The sequence below is a fragment of the Molothrus aeneus genome, chromosome 3 (assembly GCF_037042795.1).
Source record: "Molothrus aeneus isolate 106 chromosome 3, BPBGC_Maene_1.0, whole genome shotgun sequence".
NCBI lineage: Eukaryota > Metazoa > Chordata > Aves > Passeriformes > Icteridae > Molothrus > Molothrus aeneus.
This window is the reverse complement of record NC_089648.1, coordinates 21,764,334-21,790,845: the sequence shown is the minus strand read 5'-3', so window position 1 is coordinate 21,790,845 and position 26,512 is coordinate 21,764,334. Positions and strand designations below refer to the sequence as shown.

General features: G+C 42.7%; 1 protein-coding gene across 3 annotated transcripts in view; it reads left to right on the top strand.

Annotated features, from left to right (window-relative positions):
* The window catches only part of HHAT (hedgehog acyltransferase), a 192,205-nt gene that overhangs the window by 26,069 nt on the left and 139,624 nt on the right, over positions 1-26,512 (top strand). Inside the window, exons 1-6 of one of the 3 annotated variants that reach the window (XM_066546470.1) lie at positions 19,264-19,365; positions 19,699-19,823; positions 21,624-21,691; positions 22,894-23,007; positions 23,617-23,811; positions 25,080-25,292. In XM_066546470.1, the coding sequence (XP_066402567.1) occupies positions 19,730-19,823; positions 21,624-21,691; positions 22,894-23,007; positions 23,617-23,811; positions 25,080-25,292 (684 nt within the window). In that variant the 5' untranslated portion in view covers positions 19,264-19,365; positions 19,699-19,729. Of the gene's footprint in view, positions 1-19,263; positions 19,366-19,698; positions 19,824-21,623; positions 21,692-22,893; positions 23,008-23,616; positions 23,812-25,079; positions 25,293-26,512 lie in introns of those variants that run through there. The other 2 variants (XM_066546473.1, XM_066546472.1) reach the window with 2 other exon arrangements.

Here is a 26,512-nt window from a genome sequence, read left to right as displayed (position 1 = left end):
CAAGTGCTTCCAATAAGGTTGCTTGGGGATTCTCTCCACAGGCAATGTGAAATACTATGGGCTTGGGAATTTGGTGTTAATTCCTCTTAGAATAAGCACGATAAAACTGTGTGGGCCATTTATCAAAGCAGGAATTTCCCTCAGTGCAAGTACACTTCCAGTCATCTCTCAGACAAACTGAAAGCCCCAGGAGAGAGAGAGAGAGCAGTGTAGTTGGTGGGCAGTACTTGGCCTCCCTTGACCCCTCCATCCATAGGAATGGCCCAGGGTGAGCATGCCCCATGGCACACAGCAGGGTCACCCCCTGTGTCACAAAGGTGGGACTTTGAGGTGGCCTTTTGATAACAGCTTGATGCAAGAGATGGCTCACAGAGATGTGTATCTGCATTCCTCACACTTGCAGGCTGTGGCAGAGTGCAACAGGAGGGCACCTTGGACTTCTTGGAAAAAAAGAGACATTTTGTACAAAATAGAGAGAATGTAGTCAAAGGGACTGTCTCCTGTGAAAATGGGGAGTGTAATGAGAGAGGAGGGAGTCACTTTTACTGAACAAGCAGCTGGGACAAGGGTGTGATGAAAGAGACTAATCCAAACCAGAGGCCTGTCTGGCAATCTTTGATCCTCCTCAGAGATCTGGTCTGTTTTCTCTGCAGATCCAAGCACCAAAGAGCTTTGTGTAAATAAAGAGCTGTTTCCATTTTTCTGGGGATCAGGAGACTGTACGGTATTTGCAGGGAGAGAAACCACTAAAAACATTCATGGTGCTGTGTGTTTGTTTAATTTGGTTTTTCCCAGTGGGGTTACAGTTTCCATTGTTTTGTGCTGCATTTAGGGTTTGTGATCTATTGCAGTTGTACAGTTTTACTCCAGCAGAGTTTTATTCAAGTATCAGATGGTACTTAATGGATGTTTGAAATCCTAGAAGTACTTTTCCCCTATATCTTAAGTTGACATTGCCATGCATATGCTTTTCCTCTCTCTTCATGAACATCCTGATGATGTGGTATGATGGTATGTTCTGGTAATAGACTGGAATAGTAAAACCACTTTTTTTTTCCCCTCTTTTCTTTCTTAGAGAGACACTCCATTAGTAAAGATGATGCATTTATTCTTAACCTCAGTTGGTCCTTTCAGGCACTTATCTAATAATATAATCAGTTATTGGGTGACATTCCCTTCAGTTAAGTTACATGCTTGCCTTTCTAAATTTAAAGCTTGGTCGGTGAGCACAGACACTGGTAGGAATCCATCAGTCATCAAGATTGTTAAGTGTGATATTATCAGCAATTCAGCTTCATGATTTTCCCTGTGCTGCAGTACTGTACGGGGAAAGCAAAGGAGCAGGGGAAGTGTGGATGTTATGGAGGATAAGAGTAGAGCAGAAAGCTTCCTCATTCTCTAACAAGTGGGAATTCTTTCTGATAACATATGATTACATTGGATTTACAACCTGGCCATTGAGTTTTACTAAGTTGGCATATCAAAGCTTTTTCTCCCCACTGTCTGCTCATTGAGTGACATTTGCCTGTTCTGTTTCCAATGAGAGGCTGGAAGTTGGTGTAGGACTTTGCTTGCCAAAGCTTGTAAAGTGACAGTGACTGCAAGGCCAAGGGCTAAGGGAAGGGGGCCACATGCACACTGGTTTTGTACTGTGGAGTAAGGAGGAGCTCTGCTGGGAGAGCAGAGAGCTGGGAGGCACAGCACATGTAGGCAGGATCCTGCTCCTAGCTTCCTACTGTTGTGTCTGGGGATGTACCTATATCATGAGGCCTCATATTAAAGCTCTGTCTGTTTATATTGGTGTAGCACAGTGCTGAGGTAGTCATCCACCATAAGGTAAATGGGGCTTGAGAGCACCCATTCTGGCTAGAATTTATGGTGAGGTCTTTATCATCAAGTCTGCACAAGGAGCTCCCTGCACTTTTCTGTTCTTTGGTTCCCATGAGAGAATAGTCCTTTACATCCCACTGCTTAACTCTGGAAAGTTAAATTAAATGGACAATACAAAATCAAAAGACAAAATGACATTATTGCTAAGCTGTGCCTTTAATTTCAGAGTTGCATGCTGTGGCAGATTGTGACTGCACTTTTGTCCAGCAACTTAGATTTAGGAGGCTAAATAGTGAGTATGTGTCCAGGGGAGCAAGGAGCTAGAGGTCAATGGCATTGATGTCACATTCACTTTGCCTCTGTAAAAGAATTAATTAGGCTTCACACAGGCAGAAAAGTGAAGGGTGAATGAACTGGTGAATGAAACCAGAATGAAAGGCAACACATTTTGCATATTTACTCATGCTGCAAATCTGATTGAGCAAAAGGCCACATTCTCTCCCCTTTGAACCCAAGAATGGCTTAGGGACTCAGAGCAGAGACTTGTCTATTCCAGTGTCTCATTTGTGATATGGGCTAATAGCAGAGCCCTGGGTAAAATATTTAAATATTAGAGAAGCGTACAATTTTATTTCTCTCAGTATACCCTTCCAGTTTCTGGCAGTATGCAGCTGTGGTTTTTTTTCAGCCAGAGATTGTGTCCTCATCTCCATGTTGAATATTTTTTAATGGAGTTTTTCAGGGCTCAAAGTTACTTAAGTTGAAGAGCTGTCTTTGCTCTTGAGAATGGGACACAGAAAGACTGTAGAAATACAAAATGACCAGTTTGCCGTGAGCTGGTACTTACCAACTCTGTGTTGTGGAAATTAGTTTAGCTTTTTTGGTGTTACTCAGGACTCTCACTTCTTCAGTGTTACTCATTTTTCCTACAGATATAAGAAAACTGGGCCTTTTTAGTATATTGTTTAACAGGCAATGCTTGCACACACAGCAAAACCTTTAGATTTAGCATATGTGGTTTTACAGTCAGAAGCTATTAACCTCAACCTGTTAACAATATTTTTTTTTTCTCAGAAACTAATTTAAAATTAAAAGCTCTTGAAGCTTGCCAATGAAGTCTGTAATTGGTATGAAATGAGAATGAAGTGCACTTTGCATCACTACCTAAATGGCAGCTTCTGGTACTTCAGGTTCTTTTCCTGACCAAGGATTCAATGGAAGAAAAAATCTGCAAAGGAAACAGCTCTTTATATAAGTAACCAGAGTACTGGATATTTGTGTACAAGACTTCTTACCAGAAGCAGATTTTCTCAGTTCATTTACCCTTCCTAAACCAATTTTGGTGGAATACTCAATTCCATCAAGCCAAATACAAGGAGAAGCAACGTTTTGTACTCCTTAATTATGCAAACTTTCATTTTAGCCTTATGTTATACATAATTATGTGTGTGCCCAGAAAGAAAAAAATCATATAATCCTACACATGCCCCCAAGACCTTTCCTCTCCACCCCCTCACCCCTGTATGGGTCTTTTCCAGTTGACTCTTCAGGTGACTCTCTGGGGACTACTTGTACACTGTCATTATTATGGCACACGAGCACATTGTGCTTGTACCCTTGCCCAATTCCCAGAGATTTCCTTTCAAATCAGATTGCACGATTAGATTCCAGTAAAAATCCTCAGCCTCTGTGTTACCCTAAGTTCTGTTCATGTTTGAAATATAATTTGGTCCTTTGTGGAAAAGCAGAATTTTCGGAAGAAATTTAATGCTATGATCTGATCTAATGATTTAGACTCACTTTTTTAGTAAATCACAAAAAATTGGCAGTATTCTTTCTTTGGTAATCCTTTCTTGGAAAAAAGTAAGCTTCTTAATAAATCTCAGTAGTCATGGATGGAAATTCACCAACAGCAACAGTCTTATTGACCTTTCCAAAGTGCTAGATTTAATTAGAGATTCATTAATACAGCTGTGTACAGATTAGTCAAGTCATCTCTTTTCCATGTTTGCATGGAGGAGATTCCCATCTCCTTTTGGGCTTGACTGGTTGTTCACTGTAAAGGACATGTTTAACTTCTGTCTGCAGTGTGCAGTGGAAATGCACTGAGCCCACTCAGACACTGGGATCAGTTTAAGTGTAACGGTGTGGAGGTGAGCAGACGGCTAACCCAGCTTTCTTGGCAGGCTGGTCTGCACCTTGACCCTGCCCAGCAAGTGAGCAAGCATGCATAAAGCCAGCTCATTATCTCTACACTGCCCTGCAGTTGCAGTGCAGACACAAAATGCAGAGGTTTAGTGGTGCTTGGTCCTTTGCTTATGTGCTCGTTCAATCAACCCACTGAGGGAGCACCTTGCACCAAAGAAAACGTGAGTTTTCCCTGTGTACTTGTCTGCTTGCTTCCATAGTTCCAGTGTCATGCCACGAGCAGCTGTAGTTTTCTCCAGCTATATTATTAGACCACTGCAGCTATGGAAACATGACTACAACATTTAGGAAGTCTTGCTAGCTTCAGTCTTATGGTGGACTTTTATCTTTCCATGTAAAGGAGAGTGTGGAGTTGCAATCATGGTAGAATATCTGATGTTACACCAAATGGAGGTATTCAAACCCTTTGTAGCATTGACATATTTATTATGAGCACTTACCTATGAAATTGCTTATGGCACCTTTTCAGCATGTTTTTTCCCTTAGTAACACTGTCTGAAGCTCTAAGAATACCTTCTCATACTTAAAAATACTGGCTGGAGCCATACACCCACACACCCTAATACCTACAAATTAATATCTCCACAGAGGTTTATTTAATTATAGAGATACAAAAACATAATGTGTTAAGGGCTATCAAAATTGATAAAGTACTTCAAATAAAATGCTTTTGTTCAATTATTTCTTTTATCTGTTCAAAGCACACAACTCCAGTACTTTGACAGACATTTTCTTGCTACTGAAAATCTTCACGTGTCCATGTTGGAGAGGCTGTATAAATGTATACAAAGTACTTAGTGATGAGTATATAATGCTCAGAATGATAATGAAGAAGTCAATTTGACATCTTGTTCCCCAGAAGACCATACTCTTAAAAGTTCTAGGATGTAAGTTCAAAAATCCTCTGAAGTTTCTCACCACAATTTGTGGCAAGTCAGCTGTGTGAATGTTGTGTATACAGTGTAGATCCCTGTGAGCCATTCAGCCTCCCTGGATTCTCTTTAAACATTATGAAGCACTAATTTAGATCTTCCTAGCTTCTTTCTTGGAGGCTTTGATTAGTAAATTAATTAAATCTGTTGATATTCAGAATATCATTTTTCAGAAGGGATATTAGACAAAACTCCATTAGGAGGGTATTTTATTTCTGAAATAGGTTACCCGGAGAGGTGCTGAAATCTGCTCACTTGAAACTTTTCGAGGCTTGGCCAAGTCTTGGCTCTGCTGAAATGCTGCCTTTCTTTCCACTAGTGTTTTCTATTTTTCTATTCAAAATACTCTGCTTTTCCCTTGATGGATATACTGTAATTTTTGGTATTTCATGTAGTTTAAGACCAGGCTTGACCAGAGTAAAAATTTAGTCTAATCATCTGCATTACACAGACTGCAGAATTTTACCAGGATTTCCTGCTGAAAGCTCTCTGGTAGTCAACTGGCAGTGTGCACTGTAATGAAGAAATTCAGTCTTTCTTTGAGAGTTGTGTGTGGTAGTGCATGTTCTAGTAATGTGGAGGGCTGACCCACCATAGAATTAACCCTACAGCTGCTAATCTGAAGTTTGTCACCAGAATTTTTCAACTTTTACTCCTTGGCTTCTCTAGTAGCTGATAAAATCTTTCTCTGCAATGTTTACAATCAGTTAAGACATTGTTTAGTACATTTCATTCCATTAATTCCTATTTATAGGAATCTTCTTCTTTTTTTTTTCTTTTCTTTTTTTTTTTTTTTTTTTTTTTTTTTTCTGGGTGGCTTTAAGGTGGGTACAAGATCCGGAACTCTGTAACTCTGTTATGATTTGTATTGATACAAATCTGCAGAAGGTTAGTTAAGGGATATTGCTTCTGTCTACTATGGTGTTATGAAGCAGTAAAGCAGAATTCTTGAACAAGTATTTACATACATATTTATTTTAAACTGCTGTGGCCTCAGAAGGGGCTTTAGGGTACATTCTTTGGGAAAAGATCATCAGTGTAGTTCATTCTCTGTTCCTCACATTGAGCAAGATTAAATTGTACTCCTCATCTACTGAAATCCCCTTTTTAGACTAAAAATCTCTTCATAGCAGAGGGCACGATTCTTGTTTCCTTATGAAATCACTTTCTGCTCCTTCAGGTGCTATCAGATAGATAAGAGGTGCCGTTTGCAGAGAAAAATCTTCTGAAACAGTTACAGAATCACAGAATAGTCTGAGTTGGAAGGGACCCAGAAGGATCATTGAGTTCAACTCTTTAGTGAATGGTCCACACAGGGATCAAACCCATGAACCTTGGCATTGTTAGCATTGTGCTCCAACTAACTGAGCTAATCTCAGATCAATTGTTGATTGTTATAGATTAGTAAAAGTGTGTACTAAAAGTAACAGGAAAGAAAGCATTCCAGAATTAAAACCAGATTTTTTTCATTCCATGTTTTTTCAACCCACTCAAAATGGGAATCTATTTGTGGCCTTTCATAATCTGCCTGGATCAAAATGTGTGTAAACATAATTCCTGGTGTGATTCCAATGATATTGCAAAACATAACCCTTTTGAGGACTACTGTGGCCATATTGTTGAGGGTATCATCTCATACATTGGTTGACTGAACATGTAATCTACAGTGTGGATCAAACCCAAGGCTCCATTACTGGAGCTTTTCAAGATCCCACAAACCAAAACAAACACTTAGACTGACAGGAATCAGCGGTGCTGAGAAAAATATTGTAATGCTGGGGAGGGGTAAGGACAAATCCAGACATGGATGTGATAGCTCCGGTGGGGAGGTGGGAGTTACATACAAGTGTTCAGTGTTGTGTTGCTGGATCATGATGGAAAAATAAAAGCTCAGTGATTTGTTTTTTCATTGGTTAAGTGTACTGTCATTTGATACCCTGATGGAGAGCTTTCTGCAGGGGAGGGGTTGAGCCCTGTGAAACCTCAAAGCACTTTCTTTCCATTGTGGGCTCACTTAAGTTCTTATTAAACTCAGCTTTTTCTAATTTTGAAATTCACCTCCAGACGTTTGCTTTTGCTCCAAACACAATATTAGCTGTAGATGTTTGTCTGTGTGGTATGGGTTGTTTTATTGTTTGTTGTTGTTTGGTTATTCTTTTCTACTGACAGGTATCAATTAAATATTTTTATCCTTCTTTGGCTAAAAAATAGCTTGCTAATCATCAGACTAATGTTCTTGAATTCAGGGTTTAATTGAGGTTTACTAGTGAAAAAGACATATATTTAGGTGCATTGGAAGGAATGTGTTCTTATTGTAACTTTTGTTTACATACAATGGTCCATAAACTGTATAAATCTTCTGGCACTGAAGACAAAGTTAGTTGAAGCAAATTCATTTCAGTATTATTTCTTAATCCACCAGAACATGCTTCCCTTTGCTAGAGTAAGACTCTTTTCAAGTCAGTTGCTTGAAATGTTTGAAGTGATGAACTGCAGATAGTAAACTGAGCATTTGTTTGAGTTCATGCTTATTACAGCAGTATTCTGGAAAGTGTTTGTGCTTAGGCTTTTAATAAACTCCCTCTAGAGATCAATTACTGTGATTTGTCTAGTTACTATGGATGAGAGGTTTTGGGGGGTTGTTGTTGAAATGTTTTGTTAAAGTGAAAGAGTCTTGAATGCTTTTATTCAGGCAGAATAAAAAGAGAATGGGAAGCAGAACACAGAACCTCCAAGGAAAAATTATAATTGAAATAGTAAAAGGACTCTGCAACATTGCCAGGTCTTGTAGGACAATTTTGTCTGTGTGTTTTAGGCTTGTTCACAGGTAGCCCAGAATGTAGGTCAGCAGGGGAAGACGTGTAAGAAGGAGGATAAGCAGCGATAATACTCTTGACAAAGTTTCCTCACTATAAGGTTTCAGTATAATCAAAACCAGTTTAGCATTTGAGGAAAAGCACCATGAAATGGAGTAATGGAATTAGCTTTTATGTTTTTCCAGGAACCTAGACCACATTTCCTGTCACAACTGTATATTATTAACACAAGGCATCTGCTAAGTCGGAGCTGCCCTAAAATGTGCACACATGTAATACGTCTGGTGCAAATAATTTTTTTTTTTTTGATGTTTGCAATAAAAACATTAAAGCAAGATGCTGCCTCAACCCATCATAAAAAAGAGTATGATTTGGAATACTGCAAGTTTTCACCATGGTCTTGCAGACAGATAATATAATTCTGTTAATTTTGCTGTTACAAGACTGTTACTGCCTGCATTTTTATGTCTTGCTTCCCTTTCATTTTGTATTCTGTGGTTGCAGCAATTAGTTTCCAGTCACAGAAGGAAATGAGCAGCTATCTTGAAACTCCCTCCGTTTCCCAGCCCCCTGTCATTTAGAACTGGGTGTAGAAAGTTGTTTGTTGTCTGATTTTTGGGGTGGTGGCGATGACACGTGTCATCTTTTCTCATGTTGTAACCAGCCTCCACAGTCTTAAGGCAAAAGGCACAAAATCTGCTAATGAAATGGGATCATCTCAGGAATATAATGTGTGGAATATGATTTCCCAAGGGACTAATGCCCTACACAGAGATTTTTCCACATTAATACCCATTCTGAAAAAAAATTGATTACTGCATTTGAGTGCATTTCTGTATAGATTGCTTCAACATGTACCAAGAATGACTGAGACTTCTCTGAGAGCCAGTCAAGCCTGGAAGTCCAGCACCGAGGCCTGGATTGTGAATCATTACAAGACAACTCGGAAATTCTTGTGTAGTTTCCCTAGCCCTCTCCCAAAGGCCTGGGGGGGGCACTGGATGGTGTCACAGGTATCTGTCCCTTTGTGCTGTTCTTGTCACGTTAGTCTTTAGTATGTGCAACAGTGGGAGTGTATGTGAAATCCCACTTGGTTACATTAGATGGCTTCCCAGAGGCCTTGCAGATTGGCATAAACTTCAGCCAAATATGGTTGTAAGCTGAGATAACCCAAGAGCTCTGATATGGAGATCAGTTCCCTTGCACAGCTGGTCAGCTGGCATTCCAGCCCTCATGTCCCTTCCCACTATAAAAAGGGTAGCCAGGAAGGATTCTTTTTGACAGATTTCTCAGACAAAATCAAAGTCAATGCAGTAATATTATATCTGAGAACAGTTTATTGATAGAGGGTACGTGTTCCTACTGGCGCCATTTTTTGCTAACACCAAGCCAATCTTCTTTCTCTTATGCTTGTAGTGCCAGTGTTGTTTGACTACCTTAGCCTTGGTCTTTTCTCTGTCCCTTCTAAACAGCTGCAACCTTTTCCACAAATTGTGCCAAGAAAAAAAACAACTCCAGCACTTTAAAGGAGTTGTTCTTTGTGAAAAATGAAAACATACTAAAACAATGTACTAGTTTGAAAGCAAACCAGTGGGAGATCCCAACTCAGAACTACAATTTAATAGGATTAAGATTAAGATAAGGCAATAATACAGAAACACTGGCTTAAACTGACAGAGTCAAGATACAACCTGACACCCTGTTGGTCAGGGTGGTGGTAGCAGTCCGATTAAATGGTGGCTTCAGTCCTGTTGAAATTATAGATGTGGTTGTGTTGAAGCAGTGATCCTGTAGAAGTGTCTGTCTTCCTCTGAAGGTCCAGTGGTGGTTTTTGGCTCTTGTTCTCTGGGAATCCGGTAGGAAAGGCTGCTTGTGGTGTTCCAAACCTCGGATTATATCCAGGTAGGAATTTTGTTTCTCCCCCTGGGCCAAGCATTTCACAATGGGATGATTTAATATTATGAGTCATGCAGTGAGACTCGATGGCCCATTAGCAGAAGATAACTCCCTGGAGGAGATCCCCTCATCAGGGATGAGTCCATGGAAGAGATAAAGAGCACCTGTTTTTAGCAACTTATGAAGATGGTGATAGAACACATACTTTTGGTCACATCTAACATTGTAACCTAAGACAAGCAAGCAGTTTGTGAAGCCTCTCTTCTGTCCTTTTAATTATTGAGCTTCATCTTTTTTTCATCCTTGGTTTGGTGTGATCCCTTGGGTGTGTTATACCTAATTTAGGGGTTCTGAGATTAAAAGGACAGAAGTCTTGGTTAGTTGATGTCTGCAGTGCTTTGCAGGTTTACACCAGGGAGCACCTGAATTTGATTGTGCTAAAAACCCTTTTACAGTGTAATCAAGTGACAGTTCACATCCCAGGGAGTAACCTGCCACTCCAGTTGTACAGCTGGTTTGAGCTCTGAATATTGGGCTGTAAAATAACAATGATATTTTATAACCTTTTTTCAGAAGAGATTGGAGGATCTGAAAGCCAGGCTGGGTGTTTTAAGGTTGGGACATCTACCAGGATAAAGATTTTGCCATTAGGGTTAATTAATAATTTCCTTGGTTGATGAAATAAAACCAAATCCTACTCTTCCAGTTCAGATTGTGTAAAAAGAAAATATTGTTTGGAACTTACTCTCCAATGGGGCTAATTATTCTTTATATTTCACCCATCACATTATAATCCTTTTAAGAGAAAAGAAAGAAGAAATGTTCTGATTAAATTCTGAAAAAGGCATTTTTTTCTGACAAGTTGCTCTTCCTTTGAAGAGGCTAATATCCAATGATGGAAATTTTAAAGAATAAATAAAAAAGCTTAGTACAGAACAATTTACTTAAAATTATACTGTCAAAAGGCTTTTCATAATAACTAAAAGAATTCAAAATGTTTGTCATGAAAACACTATTGAAACTGCAACCTGCTTGCTCACCTGGTGGTATTTTCATGTTCTTACTTAATGAACACACTCTGGGTTTTGTTATTGTAAGGCTGCCTGGGAGAGCTGGGCTGGTAGCATTGATTCTCTCCTCAAAGACAGAAGTCTCAGTTGAGCAAATCAGTTCTATACAGCAATGAAATTAGAAAAAAACTTGAGTATGCTCTTATGTTCTATTAATTCAAATTATTTTCTAGCCTGGAGACTAAAAGGTCCCTAGTAGCTACCATACTTTTGCTCTTTTTTTTTTTTTTTTTTTTTTTTTTTTTTTAGTAGGACCAGATATTTTGGGCACAGTGCCTGTGTGTTGGGGTGAAGCTGGATGGGAATCCTCTCCTTAGTAGCTAGTAGCTGTGTACACACAGTTCTGGTTTCCCTGTGAGAGCAGTGTGTGTTGATACCCATGGGAGAATGAATGGACTGCTTGAATATATGAGAGTTACCTCTTATACAGGACAGTGCAAAGTCTAACACCTTCAAAATCAAATTGTTCTGGTACCATGCCAGTTCAAACATGAACTCCCTTAGAAGGTTGACATGGCCAAATGAAGCTTGTGTGGACCATTATGAACCTGGATGTTTTCTCTCCAAGAGTAACTTCATCATTCCTTCAACCCCATCATGTAAGTGTTCTTGATGAAATGTACCTCTTGGCTGCCAGATGAAGAAATAACTTCTCCTTAGTTAAGGCCTGTCTGTCCAGATGAAGAAAAGCAGATCCATACTTAGTAGATCTATTTATATGTATGAAACACTGTAACTTAGAGCTCTATGATGTTCCTATCTGAACACATGAAAAAAAAAGCTTCCCTCTGATAGCTAGAAAAGTCTTAGATGGGAAATAATTAATCTGGAGAAGTGTAGTTTTAAGCAGGGAATAGTTATGTTCTTCGCCCACTTGCCTGCCAAAGTGTTACTGAGGGAAGAAAATGTTTCCAGAGAAGTTCATGTCCAGTTTTGGTGGTACTGTGGTTATAGACTTGTAACAGTTATATGAGGACAGGTATAAGACTAAAAGGTGATTGTACCAGTTTGAATGAAGTCCCCTGAACAAGAAGTCCATGTTTTAAACAAGCTTTCTCACCCTGTGCCACACTCAGGGTGCTCTCCCTTAGCTGTGGCATTTCTCTGTAGCTCATTCTACTCTCAGCCTCGCAGTTTGTCTCTGCGGGTACCAGGTCTGGATCCACAGACTGTTGCTGTGTCCTCTGTGAGTTCTACTTTACAGCTAGTGTTATCCCTTAAAACAGGAACCATTGCTTTTCTTTTTCATTTACATCCTTTTTCAGGCTGACTTACTTTTCATATAATTTTCTAACACAGCTACTGTCTGGTGATGGAAAGATATCACTAAGGTTAGAAAAGTTATTGCAAGGGCATAATGGCAGGTACCACAATTGCTCACTGTACACTTTTTGAATCTAGTCCAGCCCTGGTGATGGGGATCTTGACAGCAGAGACAAGCTGCTGTTAGAGTAGGGGTCAGAGAGCTGCAGAGCCTACAGCTCCAGGGACACTGTCCCTCACAAAAGGCATTGCAAGGGCACCACGGCAGGGTGCCAACATTGCTGTCTCCTCACTTCTTAATCTGGGCCACCTATGGCAGTGAAAACCTCTGGTAACCTGCCAATAGGGCTAGAGTTGAAGTTAGGATTTAGAGAGGAAAAGGACCTATGTCTCTGGACAGTAGGGTGAGAAACAGCATTGCAAGGGCATCACGGCAGGGTGCCAACATTGCTGTGTCCTCACTTTTTAATCTGGGCCATCTATGGAGATGAGGACCTCTGCTACAGTGCCAAGCTGTCATTGGGGTTAGGATTGAGAGAGTAAAAGAGCCTACAGTTCCAGGCACACTGCAGCTGGAAATGGCATGCCAAGGCGATGCAGGCAGGCAGGGCCCCAGCTCTGCTGCTCCTACATCATTCTAATCTAAACCACCATGGTGATGTAGACCACAGTCCCAGCAATAAAATGCCATCAACTTAGAGGTAGGGTTGAGAGAGGAAAAGAACCTAGAGCTCCAGGGACACTTGGGCTGGAAAACACAGGCCGGCAGAATCATGGCAGGGTCACAACATTGCTGCCCCCAGACCTTTAGTATTAAGCCTGTGCAAGTGGACAGGCACATAAGCCACAGGCCCAAGCTTGATTACAAGTTAAGGTAAAAAAAAAATTCTAAAAAGAAGTGAAAACAAATGGAATGAAACGAAGTAAAGAGCAGTGAAATAAACTGAAACTTAATGAAATGATACTCATTGCAATCTGCAGATTTCATTTCATTTCATGAAATGTTGAGATTTCACTACATGAAAGGAAATGAAATGAGAAATCATGGAATAAAAGAGAAAGAAAGGAAATATAATGAAAGGAAATGAAATTGAAAATTATAAAATTACTTATGAAAAGGAAAATTATTGAAGTGCAATAGAATGAAGAAAGGAGCTGAAATTTAATGAAATTATAGTCATTAAAATCTTAAGATTTCATTCCCCTTCATAAAATGAAGCATTTTCATTTCATGAAAGGAAATGATACACTGAGATTTCAACTTTCTAATAATTTTCAAAAGTACATTATTTTATAAACTTTTATTTCAACTTTCTGCACTTCATTCCAATCCACTTTTAATTCTGTGAAAAGAAATCTTGTGAATTCAATGATGATCAATTGGGCAAGGTTTGGTCTGTTTCCCTGCACTTCATGTCATCCCATTGTCTTTTTATTGTTTTCACTTTGGTGCAGATTTTTTTTTTAAGCATTTGAATTCATCTATTTCTTCTCCTCTCTTTTGGATGGACTTTGTTCACTGATTTCAAAATTTCAGTGAGTATAATTTTTGGCAAGTTTTGGTCCTTTTCACTGCATCTCATATTGTTAACTCCCTTGAATTCTCACATAACTTTGGTAAGTTCTAAGGGGTATCATGAGAAAACAACCCACCTTTGTGTTTAATATCTGAGTACTTAGAAACTTAGACTTAAACATGATGAGCCATCATTCAGACACAATTAATGTAGCACAGTTAAACTTCACCCCAGGTGTGGCCCCCATACACAAGTGGTCTCTGCATCCATGGTGAGAACAAGGATGGCCAACCTTTCTTGCAACAGTCATTTTGTGGGAGGGAAGAATTGGTTATCACTGAAGAAATCCCTTAAAAGGCTCTGAGCAGGAGCTGTGATTGTCAGGGCTTTAGTTAAGAAAAACAGGTAGTGTATTGATGAGGATGCCTCTGAGATGTTCAGCATGAATCCAACATTGAGCCGCTTAGTTACAATAGGTAATAATTTACTGTACTTTTTCCAAAAGCAATTTTATGAATTCCCAGTGAAAAGAGTGTGAAGATCCTTTTCCAGACTCAGAGCATGAAGCAAGTTCTCAAAGTTATAAGGGACTCGTTAAATGTGCACAGAAATGGTAACTTTGCAAATTGTAAGCCTCTCAATATAAACACTATCTACATAAATATGGCTATGAGGAAAAAAATGATTGGCACTTCACAACAAGCCCATTTCAGGGCTGGGAGTCAGAAGAGAGAGGAGCCTTTAAAGATGGGGCTCTGTAATGCTGCCAGCCTAGTGTAATTTCCACTTTTCATTAAGCCAAGCCAAACAAGACAAAAAGGATAAACTTGCACGTTGTCTCCCTAGAGTCCATAACTCCAGGCTTGAGATCTCCAGATGGAGGGTTCACATTAACCTCCACTTCTTATTGGAAGTGTGTCTTCCAATAATCAAGTTAAAGTCATATTTAACTTGGTTATTGGAAGACTCACTTAGCTCTCTTTGTATATACCATGCCTTTCATATATTTCAGTCTTCCAGTTTTAATACTGCTGGTTTGCTACATGGAGATTTCTTGTCATGGCGGTGATTTCTCCAAAATATACAGAGCTTAGCCTTCTATCTGCTGCTGAATTTCTAACCTGCAAACTCTCAGTGGGTGCTGATTGTGTCCCATCATTCAGATGCTGCATGCAGGGGGCATTGCTGTGTGATTTCCAGAGGGTGAGTGAAAGCAAGAGTCTTGAGTCAATGTGTGAGATCTCAGCCTGGGAGAGAAAGCTCCAGGGCATGTAATCCCCATTTGGACTTTATATTAAAAAATAAAACCAGTGAGAAGCCCTATGCTTTAGCCTCCCTGAGAAATCCACTGCTGGGTTGATAAATACTCATTTTGATTTCTTACCCAATGTGAAACCAACAAGAATTGCAAAACACAGTTTCCTTAAAAACCTGATATTTGCTTTATTATCCCAGCTGCAAAATGCCTCATTTTCCCACTTAATTGTCTTCTACAACTCCCACCTTGCCTTTTATCCATGGCCATGATGAGGCCCTAGAAATAACTAGGCTCTCCTCAGCCCTGGTGAAGCCTCTTCTGGAGTGCTGTGTCCAGTTCTTGATGCCTCAGTACAAGGCAGACATGGAGCTACTGGAGTGGGTCTAGAGGAGAGCAACAAAGATCGTTAAGGGACGGGAGCATCGCTTATGAAGAAGGGCTGAAGGAACTGGGCCTGTTATGCTTGGGAAGAGACAACTGAGAGGGGACCTCATCAATGTCTGTGAGTGTCTGGACTGGGGGTATCAAGAAGATGGACCAGGCTCTTCTCAGTGGTGCCAGGCAATAGGACAAGGCCAATGTGCAGAAACTGATGCAGGAAGTTCCACTTGTATATGAGGAAGAATTTCTTTACTGTGTGGGTGACAAAGCACTGCAACAGGTTGTCCAGAGAGGTTATGGAGTCTCCCTCACTGGAGAAATTCAAGAACTGTCTGCATGCAATCCAGTGTAATGTGCTCTGGGATGACACTGCTTGAGGAGGGAGGTTGGACCAGATGACCCACTGTGGTGCCTTCAAACCTCACCCATTCTGTAATTATGTAATCAAGAGTTTTATAAAAGCTCACCTTGCATAAAAAGGCAAAAGTAAGGGCCTCTTTAAAAGGTCTCCTATTACCTCTGTCCTTTTTCATTCTGGATTTTTTTTGCTTAAGTTCCTGATAACCACTTCTCAACCTGCCACATAAGAAATGGAGACTTTGACCAAATGGCATTTGAACTTTACAGTCAAGACACAACTCAAGTGCTATGCCAGCTTCAGAAGTGATAGAAGTTAAAAAAGGGGACATGAACATCTACTAGGGACAGACTCTCCACTAGTGATGCCTGACCCAATGCGCAAGATGTCTGATCCTCTGTTCATGGAGGCAGAGGGGAGGACATTGCAGCCATTCTGGAAATGAGTAAGCACAGTGAAAACCTTCAAACAGAAGAGATGCTCCTAATTTGGACCAAGAAAACATCTCTACCATCACAAATCATCATTCTGCCTAAGGCTGATTGTTAATTTTGGCCTCAGAGAAAGCTGCTGTGTGTACACAGAGTAACATTGCTTTCTTCTCAAAGGGCACATGCTTTGAAGAGGCTGCCAGGCCTGTGTAGCTGCTGAGACACAGGGCAAGGGACACATAATACCTGTTACCTCATTGCTGCTCAAATGACAAATAGGACTTTCTACTGCCATTTTCCTAGAGTTTTTGTTCCCAGACTCCACTGCTGTCTGTCAGCGACTATAGGAGTAGTAGAACTTGCTTTTCATTCATGCCATCTAAAACCATGAGGGCCGTGTCAATGCACAGGTATTTGTGCTAGTGATTTTCAGCAGCTCAGTTTACAGCTACTCTTGCAAACTTGTTCACTGAGACTTGTCATGTTGTATTATATAAAATAGCATGAATAAGGGTGGGAAAAAAATAATAGTCTAATGTAGAATTCCAGACAGTGAGGTCTTCCAGCTGGGGCTGTTGTCAAGTTTGTCAGTGTTCCTGCTCACTGGGCTTGGCAGTGACCCTTGTGGAAGGGTAGCTGATCACCTGGTCCATACAGGGCTTTTGAATGCCACCACATAACTAGTGATAAAGATGTCCTTTTCAGAGTAACCTGATGTACAATCTGTACCTTGTTGTACCCATTCCCTTTCGCAGCTGGCAGACTGCTGGTGTTATGCAGCCATCTAGAGGGCCTGGTGTCTGTGCCGGCTTCAGACAGGTGACCAGAAACCACAGAACTGCAGGAAAACAAACTTTGCTGACCCTTAGTGGCTGTAACTCAGCTGCAGTGCTTTGGAAATGTTTTCACAAGTTCAGGGCTGCTGGTTTGGTGCTCTTTTGCAGTCTGTTGTCAGGTTTTTTTTTTGGCGGGGACGGGGGGAAGGTACTAACTAACCTGATGAGGATAAAACACTGGGGGAGCACTGTCAGCAGAGACTAGCATCTGGGCATCATAGAGGAGAACATCCCTAACCCTGAGATTTTACAGCAGCTCCACAGAGTAAATGCAATTCATATATCTAAGGGCTATCACAACTGACACCATAAACTGAAAGCGAGTCATTCTTTGGCAAAGAGAGGCAGAAAGAAAAAATGGAGGGAAAGGCAAAAATCATTCAAGATTATCCGAGGCTCTGATGGACAAATACAATTATTTGAGCTCATAGGAGATGCATGTCTGATTAAGATAGGGAAGACAACTCCTTGTACTGATGAGACTGATTACTGACTGGAGCAGAGTGGCTGGAAAATCACCCAGTGGAAAAGGATCCAGGGGTGCTGGTTGAGAGCCAGCTGAACATGAGCCAGCGTGTGGCCAGGTGGTCAAGAGGGCCAATGGCATTCTGGCTTGTACCAGCAATAGTGTGGCCAGCAGGACTAGGGCAGGGATTGTCCTGTACTGGGCAATGGTGAGGCCACACCTTGAGTGCTGTGTCCAGTTCTTAGCCCCTCACGACAAGTAAGGTGTTGAGGCACTGGAGCATGTTCAGAGAGGGGCAATGGAGCTTGTGAAAAGTCTGGAGAATGAGTCCTGTGAGGAGCAGCAGAGGGAGCTGGAGGTGTCCACCCTGGAAAGATGATGCTCAAGGGGGCTGTATCACCCTCTTCAACTGCCTGAAAGGAGGGTGCAGCCAGGGAGCTGTCAGTCTCTTCCCCCAGGAAATTCCTGACAAGACAAGAGGACATAGCATCAACCTCCACCAGGGGAGCTTCAGGTTGGACATTGGGAAGAATTTCTTCATGAAAAGGGTAGTTAAGCATTAGAACTGGCTGCCCAGGGAGGTGGTGGAGCCATCCTTCCCAGAAGTGTTGAAGAAATGACTGGTTGTGGCACTTAGCACTATGGTTTAATTGACATGGTGGTATTCAGCCCAAAGGTTGGACTCAATGATCTTGGAGGTTTTTTTCCAACCTTAATGATTCTGTGATTCTTTGATTCTATGCCTTCGTCTGGAGTATTATGTAGAAGTCTGGCTTTCAAAGATCCAGAAACAGGAATTGGAGGGTGCAGCCAGGTGATCAGGGGAACAGAAATATTATTTTGCAAGAGGAACTTTAAGATCTAGCAAGAAAATGTCCCATAGGATATGAAGTATTTCCCCCCATTAAAATATGACACCACTGATCTCAGCAACAGAGAGGATTAAAAGTCAGTGCAAGATCAGATGAGCATAGATCGCTCAGGACCTTTGGGATTGGAAAGTCAGTATGCTTTTCACTCTAGGAACAGTGAGGTTCATTAGTCATGTCTGCAGTGCCAGGAGGAGGAAGCACTTGCTAAAATGCAGGTTGATCCAGGAGGGAGTTGTCACCACCAGCATTTCCAGCCTCATGCTCTTGCTTTGGTGGTGCTGTTCAGACCTGCTGATTTATCAGATTGTGCCGTGATAATGGTAAAAACAGTGTCCCAGCATAAACTCCGGTGAGAGTGGGTGAGAAGGCTGTGAAAGGTTGTTATGGACACCCTGGAGTGGTGTGTGCAGGCTGGAGGTGTGTGTGAACCCTGTGTGTCTGCACTCTGTAGCTGTGTGCAAAACCCATGAGTGTATTGACACCCTGTAGGTGTATGCATGCCCTGTAGGGGTATTTACACCCTGTGGCTGTGTATGCACACCCTGTAGTTATGTGCACACCCTATAAGTGTATTTACACCCTGTAGCTGTGTATTTACACCCCGTAGCTGTGTATTTAAACTGCGTAGCTGTGTATTTACACCCCGTGGGTGTATTCACACCCTATAAGTGTATTTACACCCCGTAGCTGTGTATTTACACCCCGTAGCTGTGTATTTACACCCTGTAAGTGTATTTACACCCCGTGGGTGTATGCACACCCTATAAGTGTATGTACACCCCGTAGCTGTGTATGCACACCCTATAAGTGTATTTACACCCCGTAGCTGTGTATTTACACCCCGTAGCTGTGCATGTACACCCTATAAGTGTATTTACACCCCATAGGTGTATTTACCCCCGCAGCTGTCTATTTTACCCCCGCAGTGTACGCACACCCCCTACCTGCCTACGCCGACGCTGTAGCCGCGCACACCCCGTGGCGAGCGGGCTGCAGCGCCGCCCAGCGTTCGGCCGCGGGCGCGCAGCGCCGGCCGCTCCGCTCCGCCCCGCTCCGCCCCTGCCGTCCCTCCGCGGGGCGGACCCCGGGCACGGCAGCCGCGGGGTCGCTCCAGTGGCGGGAGCGGCCGGGCGCGGGGCCGCCCTCTCGCCTGCGGGTGTGGAGCCTCCGCTCAGCCGTCCCAGCCCGCTGCTGCCGCTCCTTCCTCTCCCGGCGGCACAGCCCTCCTCAGGTAAGGAGGTAGCGGCCTCTCCCCTCCCTTCCCGTCTGTCCCGGCTGGGTGAGAGCGGCCGGGATCCGGTCCTGGTTCTGTCCCGAGGGTCCCACCGGCCGCGGGCCGTGCCGAGCCCTCGGACCCGCGGCCTCTGCAGCCGGCGCGGCCGGGCATGGCTCGCCTGCCCTGCCGGTAGCTGCGGGCGGAGCGGAGCGGAGCGGGGCCGCCCCTGAGCCCGGGCCCGGCAGCGAGCGCGGGCTCCTGGAGCCGCGGTGCCGTGCCCCGTGTCCCGCTGCTCGGTGCCCGTCTGCCCTCCGCCAGGACACCGCTCCCGTCTCTCTTTCCCCGCAGGGAGGCGGCCGGCGGGAGCAGCTCCGTGCCGATGCTGCTGCCGGCCTGGGAGCTGTGCCTCTACGGGCTCCTGACCGTGGGCTCTCACCTCTACGCTTTCTACGAGGCGCACCAAGTGTCCCGAAGTAAGTGTGCGACGTGGGCGGGCTCGCTCGGGCACAGCTTCCCGCCCGTGGCTGGCCAGGCTGTTTGAGTTCTCTCTGGTCGGTTTCTACTTTGTTCCTGTGCGAGGAGCCTCCGTGTTCTTCCCAGCTGCCAGCCTGCTCTGTGCGAGGAAGAAGTAGGCAGATGCCACCTGAGCTGAGAGCTTTGTCCCAGGGCTTTTTTGCCTTTAAGTGCTAGGACTGCCCTCGGTAATGCTGTACTCGGACGTGGCTGTCACGGAAAAGATGAGGGAGACCTCTGAAGCTCAGCTACTTAGATAGGGAAAATTCAGGAAAGTTTGGTTTGAATTCTCTTGTTTTCCACGGCTAGTCACCAACAGCCCCTTGCAGGTGGGTGGTTCAGAAGCAGCTGTGCCTTCTGATGGTACTTGCCAGGGTCTGAACCTAGAGAGGCCCTAGGGCAAGTTGGTGCTCCCTGCCTGGAGCTCTCGTCCAGGACTCAGAGCAATGGTTGGGTTGTCTGTAGAGTTCTGTGGTCAGCTTGTTTCCAAACACCTACTTCTGCCTTGTGTAACCTCTTGGTACCTGCTGTGGTGGCTTGGTTTGGAGCTGTGGACCTATGTATTGCAGAGCAAGGGCAGGATTTTAAACAAATTAAGTACAATTTGTAGATGAAAAGAAGCTGTGTTATTGCACATTGGTATTTAAATGGAAATAAAGGTTGTATAAAAAGTATAAAGGTTGTATAAAAGTATAACAAGCTACAGAGGCTTTGCAGAGAATATATATTGCATCTTATTAGGCTTTAATTAACAAAGTTCTACATTAATGACTACCTGGCTCTTGAAAGCACTCAAAGGAAGAACAGAAGTGCCAGATAGGCGTTTGCAGAGCAGTGGAAGAAGTTCTGTTGTTGGAACCCATGAAGTTCCTCTGGCTGCCCTGCAGGACTCGAGCCCCTGCCCAGGGGGCTCAGAGACTTTGGCATAGAGCCCAAGACCCCTGTGCCTTTGATTTAGCCTTTAGAAAAAACAATTACTAACCTTACATGAAGAATTACATGCCACGAAAGTTTAAGTAGAATGATAGTGAATTTATCACAGAGTGAAAAATAGATTTTTGGGGTTTTTACAATGGGGGTTCAGGTGGCAAGATGGAAGAATCTGGGCGTGTCTAGCCTTTCTTCTTCTTGGCCTTCATCTTCTGCTGTGATGTTGGCCCTTTTAGATTGGTTTAGAGTAGAAGCTCACTGTCTAACATAGATGATAGTTATTGGAAAGTAATTGTAAACATTGTACACGTAGTTTTTAGTATTCTTTGTAACTGGGTACAAAGCTGTGCACCCATGGTCCTGCACCCAGCAAGTCTTCTGCAGAAGTGGCAAAGTGTGGTGGCAGAGTGCTCTAGAGGCAGCTTCTCTGAGCAGCTCTTCCCTGTTTTGGCTGTACTGGCCACTCTTGAGTCTGTGTCCCCCTTCTGCTCTGGTGGGAGACACCAGGCAGTTCTGGAAAATGGTGAGTGAGGATTAGTGCAGGTCTTGTGTGCTAAAAGGTGGGTTGCTGCTACTGTCCCTGTTGCCAGGGGGAATCAAAACACTGGTTCTGGGAAACTGCTTTGCCACTACTATGGGGCGCAGCTGTGGTGCAGCTGGGCTCCCCACCTAGTGAGCAGGGATGTGGAGAGTTGCCCTTCCCTGGATATGGGTATCCTCACTGCTGGAGACCACATTGGAAGGTGTTGCTCTTGAGCAGCAAAGAACCCACCCCTGACTCTTCCTGCTCTGGCTGCTGTGTCCTTATCAAAGGTTTGCTCTTCCCTCAGAGTATGAAGCTGCAATGGACAGAAGGTTTGGGCTGGACCCAGGGACTCTCTTTTGGGGGCTAAAAAAGGTAGGAGGGGTGACAGTGCCTTGCTTTGTGGGAATAATCATGCCTCCATGCCCTTTGTGCATCCAAGCTTCTGATTTAGCTTTAGAAGTTTATAGTAACATGCAGATTTGGATCTTTATAGTTAATTTTAGTCTGATGTTTCTGATGGGGAAGAGAGACTGGCTGGGTGTCTCTGGATCTAATAATCAAAACCAAAGTTCTGTTCCTTTTCTTGATCCCTGGCTTAAGTGTTTATCCTTTGCTATGTATCTTGATAACCCTCTATTTTACTGTTTGGCCTTAAAACTCTGATCAACCTTGACACTTCTTGCGCCTTCTCCCCCTTTTTCTTGTTACTGGGTGATTTGGATAATCCTTAATGTCAATTAACATGTTTTTCTCTTGGTTGGCCTGTAGTACAGCATAGAGGAGAACGGATTTTAAGGTGTAAGGTCTTAAAGAAACGTAGTTGGTATTAAAAAAAACCAAAACTAAAACAGTAAGAAAACTGACAGTCCTCTACCCCAAACAAAAAACCACATCCCTACCCCCGCTTGCTCGCATTTCTTAAAAAGTTTGTGAGGTCAAAAGCAAATAATGCAACTAATCTTAAGGATTGCTTACACAAAAGCAGGAATGCATGTCTGTGTAAGTGTTTTGGTGTTTAGGCCTGCCATCAGTGCTGGTAATGGACCTTTGATATGTGCTTTTTAGAAAGCTTTAAGGCAGTTGAGGTGAACTTCTAGTAAGGCTCTGTATTGGACATGGGGCTACTGGCTGATCCCTCTTACCTAATTTAGATAAAAATCTCCTGCCACAGGTAACTCCAGCTGGCCTAACTCCATCTGATTGCAACTAGGCTTTGCTGAAATGGGGAGTTACACTTTTCTTCCAGCAAAGTACCTTTCTACTGAAGTTCTTGGTATTCCAAGGCAGAGCTGCTCTCTGAATCCCTCAGGAGAGCTGAAGTTGCTCAGCTTCAGCACCAGTGTGAGGCTGAGGAGTCACTACACCATCTAAAGCTCTGTTTTCTTGAACTTTGCCCCATTGGAAGTGAAAATGGTGCTGAGTTCACTGCTGTAAGTGATCCAACTGGATTGCTGAATTGGTATTCCTGAGATGTGGGAGTTCTGTTGGGTACCACACAGCAATTTTATTTTGGAGGTATTCCTTTGTCCCTTATGGCCAGGTACACATAGTGACCAGTTCCCTTCATGCCACAGGACCCCATGGACTTTGAGTGGAGCTACTGGGTTGAATGGGGAAGGGAACGTATTCTTTGGCTTCTGGCTGGTCACCTGCTGGTATCACAGATGTCCAGGCTCTTGGTGGAGAAGGTATGTAGGGATTTTTTTTCACAGTGGGGAGTTTCTGATGGGTTTGTTTACTGTGGCCATGGGAAGCTATGCAGTGAGGCCACTGACAGCAGTAAATCTCATGCTGTGGTGTGTAATTGTGTGTGGGGGTTGGTTGCCTTAATGTTTGGAGACTTCAGCCTCCAACCTCTAAAAGCCTCTGTGTTGTTTTAAGCCATTAAACAGCATAGTTTGATTTGTACACATAAGAGGGGTGCAGCTGTTCCTTTATGATGGAAGTATGTAAAGTGATGGCTGCTTGGGTTTTGGCATGATTGCTAAATGATTGTATGATTGTGGGAAATGATCTGTGTGTGGTGTCACACCTGCTAGTCTGAGGAAGGAAAGGAAGAAGTTATGCTCTCCCTCAAATTAGTGAGGCTCTGGTTTTCACGTGATGCTACTACAGAAACATCTTCCCTTTCACTTTTAGGGTTACAGTTGGGTTTCTGTGTTTTTCATGTGTGTTCCTCACCTGTTGACTATATTTGTCTCTACTGCAGAACCTGTGTAGGTAGCACAGGTATTGAGTGCCTTTTTTCTCTAGAAATAATTAAACTAAAAGATTGTTAACTTTTCTTTTTGTGACAGTATAAACCATGGTGCTTGATGGTTTATGGAATGGCTGCCTGCTGGTTGTTACTGGGAATCAAAGGCTTTGCTGTCATTTTGTTACACGCAGCTATTTCCTTTGCTGTGGCTCAGTTTCAGCTGTCACTCCTGACATGGTTGTGCTCCCTTATCCTTCTGGCCACTTTACGCATACCAGCTGTGGAAGAAACCAAGGTAATGTGAGAAGGACTAATTAAGCATCAAATTAATTATGGTGGTGGTTGTCTATAGTGGCATCTATCTCTATGGCAGCATACTGTGCCTTCAGTTGGTATGAGCAGGGGTTGGTTTGAGGAATCCTAAGCAGTAGCACTGCAGTGACTTGTGCTGGAGCTTCTCCAGTTAAAGTCACATTTCTCTATCACGGTGGCCAGTGCATTGGAATAAAAGTATGTCCCATGATGTGTGAGTGGTATTCAGTAGCACTGGAGTGTGATAATACTTCACTAGTGCTCTATTAGACACATTTCATTGGAACTCTAATCATGCCAATTTAAGGTGCTGGGTTTTGGGATTGTATCCAGGAGTTACTCAGTTAAAGTGTGCCTGTACTTACTGGTGACTGTGACTTCTGCAGGGAGGAAGACTTTCTCCTACAGTTTGAGTTGTACAAATGAGTTACTTGCATCAATTAGCTGTAAGCAAGCTCAGTTTTGCTCTTTGTCTAGTGGCTTTTTCTGGGTGGTACAGATACAGAAAAACTGTTGACAAGTTGTGAGAAAGTCCTGATGTATTTCATTGGACCAATGGGAAAAACAGTACATTTGTTATAAGGGTTGTTGCCCTGATGTTCAGGGGGAGGGGGAATGAGTGTGTAAAATCTCTTTTTGTGGTGTGGTCAGTTTTGTGATTTGCTTTGCTGAGGAAGGGGCCCACTGCAATACAAATTGTCAGTCAGCCAAGTTACATTTGCTGATGTTTCCAAGTTTTTTGCCATGACTGGTTTTTTTGCTGGCCAATGTGTGATACCAAGTGTCAAAGAATCAATAAATGCTCAGTAGTAACATTTTTCCAGCCTGAAGTTTTCTCAGGAGTGACTGATTCTCTTTACAGCCCTGGTAGTCCCTTGGCTATCAATTGTGTTGCCAGCTGGTTTGAATATTGTAGTACTGGACTAAATCTGAGGTAGATAATGTTTCATTTATGTGAGAAGAGCTCTCCTGCTGTCCTGGTACTTCACAGCCTGACGTGTTTCTGAAACCAAGCTGTTGTCTCTTTATGCTGGCTGCAGTAGCTCTGGGGGACCTTTCTCCATCAAAAGTCAGTGCTTGTTGTTCATGTGTTTAGTGTTGTTCACTTTAGGTTCTTGTTCTCGCTGCTGTTGGCTTTAGTTTCTTCCTGCTGCTGACCCCAAAAGCTGAGATCTGAGTATACATTGCTGTCTTGCCATACAGAAAGCACAGCATTGCACCATCATGATCTGGCTTTGTTTTGTTTTGCAGAGAAGGTGGTACGACACTGAAAATGAATATTATCTGCTGCTCTTCACAGTGTCTGTCCGCTGCCTGTTCTGCACTAGCTTCAGCCTGGAGTACTGCTGGCATGCACCTAGCCAGAAGTCATCCCACTCCTTCCCCTGGATGCTGGCATATGTGTTTTACTATCCTACATTCCACAATGGACCCCTTGTGAATTTTGATGAATTCAGTAAGCAGGTAACAGTGGTTGTTGTTTGATTGTCTAAAGCTGTCTTCCACAGAATTATAAAATCAAGAAATAATATTATGGGAATGTTACAATTTTGAGTAATCATGAGAACTTTTGTAATGTCCTGGATATCAGCTTTTAACATAAACCTGTCTCCCCAAGTTCTTCTGCTTCACAGGATGCTCTTGTCTGACATCAGGTTCATCCCTTCAACCCGGGAGCCAGTGACATGCTTTGTTACAATTGGAGAGTGCTCATAATTTTAGCATGCAGCTTCTGGACTGTTTTTTGTTTTCTTCTTCATCAGGTGAAATAAAGCTAATGTCTTCAGCATAAGCTTGCTCTTAAATCTGAAATGGATTTCAGAGCCACAGAAAGCTGATAGATTGTATTGGGAATTCCTGAAAACTCCAGTTTCTCCTCACATTGATGTGAAAACAGCTGATGACTTACTAGGACTGCTTCAACTGAGCAGCTTCTTTAAAATATAAAACCTACAAACTGTACTGAATGCTTTTCTTAGTCCCTTGCAGGCTTCTTTTCAAGCCTGCTTTTTACATGATGGGAGAAGTCCATGTTTTCATCCTTTATTGCTTTCCATATTTTCTTACATACTTGAGTAAGAAATGGCATCACAACCTGTTACATCTATGGTTAAAGTTATTGTGCCAAAGTAGATCATTGAACATGTCAAACCAAATAACTGCTTTTTCAGTTTATGCATAGAAGCCTAGGGATTGCTTGCTTCTGTTTATATTTGGGAATTTTCTGTTGAAGCCAAAGCAAATACTGGACTTTATGAAAGTGAAACTAGATTCCAGTGGATCCTTGAGTGAAAAGTCCTATGCTCATTTGTTTTCTCTTTCTTTGGAAGATGCAAGGTTGAATGTTGTTATCTTGGGCTGGATATTGTGGGAAAAATCCACATAGACTTGCATAGAAACTGAGGTAGTATTTTTTTACTAATTATTGTTTTGTAGCTTCTGAAGTGTGTTAAATTCTAACTAAATCCTTGTACACCAGGAGAGGGACAGTTGTACTTTCTTTCCAAGGACTGTTTCAGAAGACCTGTGAGACTCCAAGCTGAAAACAGCTTGGGGATAGCTGATAGGAAAAATTGGGCGAGCCTTGCTTTGAAATTTAGCTCACCTGGTATGGCTCAGCAAAGAACTATGCAAAGAGCACATGTATTCTTGGTGTAAGAAGAAAAAGAAAGATTGAGAATAAT